Consider the following 2,010-nt stretch of genomic DNA (forward strand, 5'->3'; position numbering starts at 1 on the left):
GGTGTTTCCATTATTTTGTCCAACCCATGTAGGTGCCTTCTAGTTTAATGTGGAACATCACTTCTATTAGGTGCCTTCTGGTTTAGTGTGAAACATCACCTTTATGTATGACCCTCTCATTATGATTAGTTGTGTATACTGGTTCAGGAGATAACCATCTTTGTACTTCATGACATGTCAGTATAATCAGTAACACTTACTGTACTTCATGACAAAATGACAGAATAATCAATAACACTTACTGAACTTCATGACAAAATGACAGAATAATCAGTAACACTTACTGTACTTCATGACAAAATGACGGTATAATCAATAACAATTACTGTACTTTATTACAAAATGACAGTATAATCAATAATACTTATTGTACTTCATAATATGACAGTATAATTGCAAAGACTGACTGTACTTTAAAATAATGTGAGAATATAATCACCCAGACCTATTGTGCTTTATGATAATGTGACAGTATAATGGTGGAGGCTGACTGTACTTCATGACAACATGTCAGTATAATCAATAACACTTACTGTACTTCATGATAAAATGACAGTATAATCAGTAACACTTACTGTACTTCATTACAACATGTTATCAAGGTAATATAAGTTTACTCTAATTTAGCATTTATTACTTAATGTCATGATAATTGATAAATTATGTGAATTATCACCACTTTTTCATCATTATTTTAGCCCATGTGGACAATGAGATCTATCTGTCCAAAGCACTTGAGCGATTGGGAACCAGTGCTAACATCAAAGACCAGGAACCTGACATAAGTAGGTGAAAGTATAGAACAGAAATCTAGTTCCTTAATTCGTATTGTACTTGAATTACTGATGATGTGGCTAGAGTTTCACTAACTTGTTGAATCTCAGTACCCAACAGTAATATATAAAAACTGACAAGGTCTTACCTCAGGAAACACACTGTTTTCCCTGTAGATCTGGTTACTTCTCTGTCTGTTCCTAAAGGAGTGTTTTAGTATTCAACAGTAATATATAAAAACTGAGTCTTGTCTTAGCTTAGGAAACTCACTGTCTTCTTCATAAACCTTGTTTCTTCCGTCTGTTTGTTTCAAGGTTCAACAGTAATACTTAAAATCTGTCTTAACTTGGGAAACACATCATTTTCTTTGTAAACTTGGTTATTCCTTTGTCTGTTTCTGAGGAATTGTTTCAAGCATGATAACAGTGCATCTGTTTAAATAGACTAGTTAAGATACAGATGTTTCAGTTTTAAGTGCAATTTTTTTTGTAAATTAAATGGAAATTACAATATTAATAATTTTTAAATGGCTTAAATAGTGCATTATACAATGAAAAAATATTTTTATGAGAATTGTTCATTATATTTTTAGGTACTGCATTTATAAATTTCTCAATTGTGACCAAAGAACTTACGCAGTTGATGAAGATTCTTGTAAGTCTCATATTCACGTTTTTACTTCATATGGGCTTCATTTAAGTGTGTTAATCTTTCACCTGAATGTTGGTAAGACTCTCACATTTATGTTTTTACTTCGTATAGGCTGTACTTAAGTATGATAATCTTTCACCTGAATGTTGGTAAGATTCTCACATTCATATTTGTACTTCGTATAGGCTGTACTTAAGTATGTTAATATTTCATTTGATTATTGGTAAGATTCTCACATTCATATTTGTACTTTGTATAGGCTGTACTTAAGTATGTTAATATTTCATTTGATTGTTGGTAAGACTCTCACATTTATGTTTTTACTTCGTATGCGCTGTACGTAAGTATGTTAATCTTTCACCTGAATGTTGGTAAGACTCTCACATTCATATTTGTACTTTGTATAGGCTGTACTTAAGTATGTTAATATTTCATTTGATTGTTGGTAAGACTCTCACATTTATGTTTTTACTTTGTATAGGCTGTACTTAAGTATGTTAATCTTTCATTTGATTGTTGGTAAGATTCTCACATTCATATTTGTACTTTGTATAGGCTGTACTTAAGTATGTTAATCTTTCATTT

The 2,010-nt window shown here is 31.0% G+C and overlaps 1 protein-coding gene across 1 annotated transcript in view; it reads left to right on the forward strand.

Annotated features, from left to right (window-relative positions):
- The window catches only part of LOC111084227 (arfGAP with SH3 domain, ANK repeat and PH domain-containing protein-like), a 3,101-nt gene extending 1,607 nt beyond the window's left edge, over positions 1-1,494 (forward strand). The window contains exons 2-3 of the mRNA XM_022380996.1: positions 699-785; positions 1,367-1,494. Of these exons, the coding sequence (XP_022236704.1) occupies positions 699-785; positions 1,367-1,473 (194 nt within the window). The 3' untranslated portion in view covers positions 1,474-1,494. The remainder of the gene's footprint in view (positions 1-698; positions 786-1,366) is intronic.
- Positions 1,495-2,010: the final 516 nt, after the last annotated feature.

Source organism: Limulus polyphemus, unplaced genomic scaffold, assembly GCF_000517525.1.
Source record: "Limulus polyphemus unplaced genomic scaffold, Limulus_polyphemus-2.1.2 Scaffold14914, whole genome shotgun sequence".
Taxonomy (NCBI): domain Eukaryota; kingdom Metazoa; phylum Arthropoda; class Merostomata; order Xiphosura; family Limulidae; genus Limulus; species Limulus polyphemus.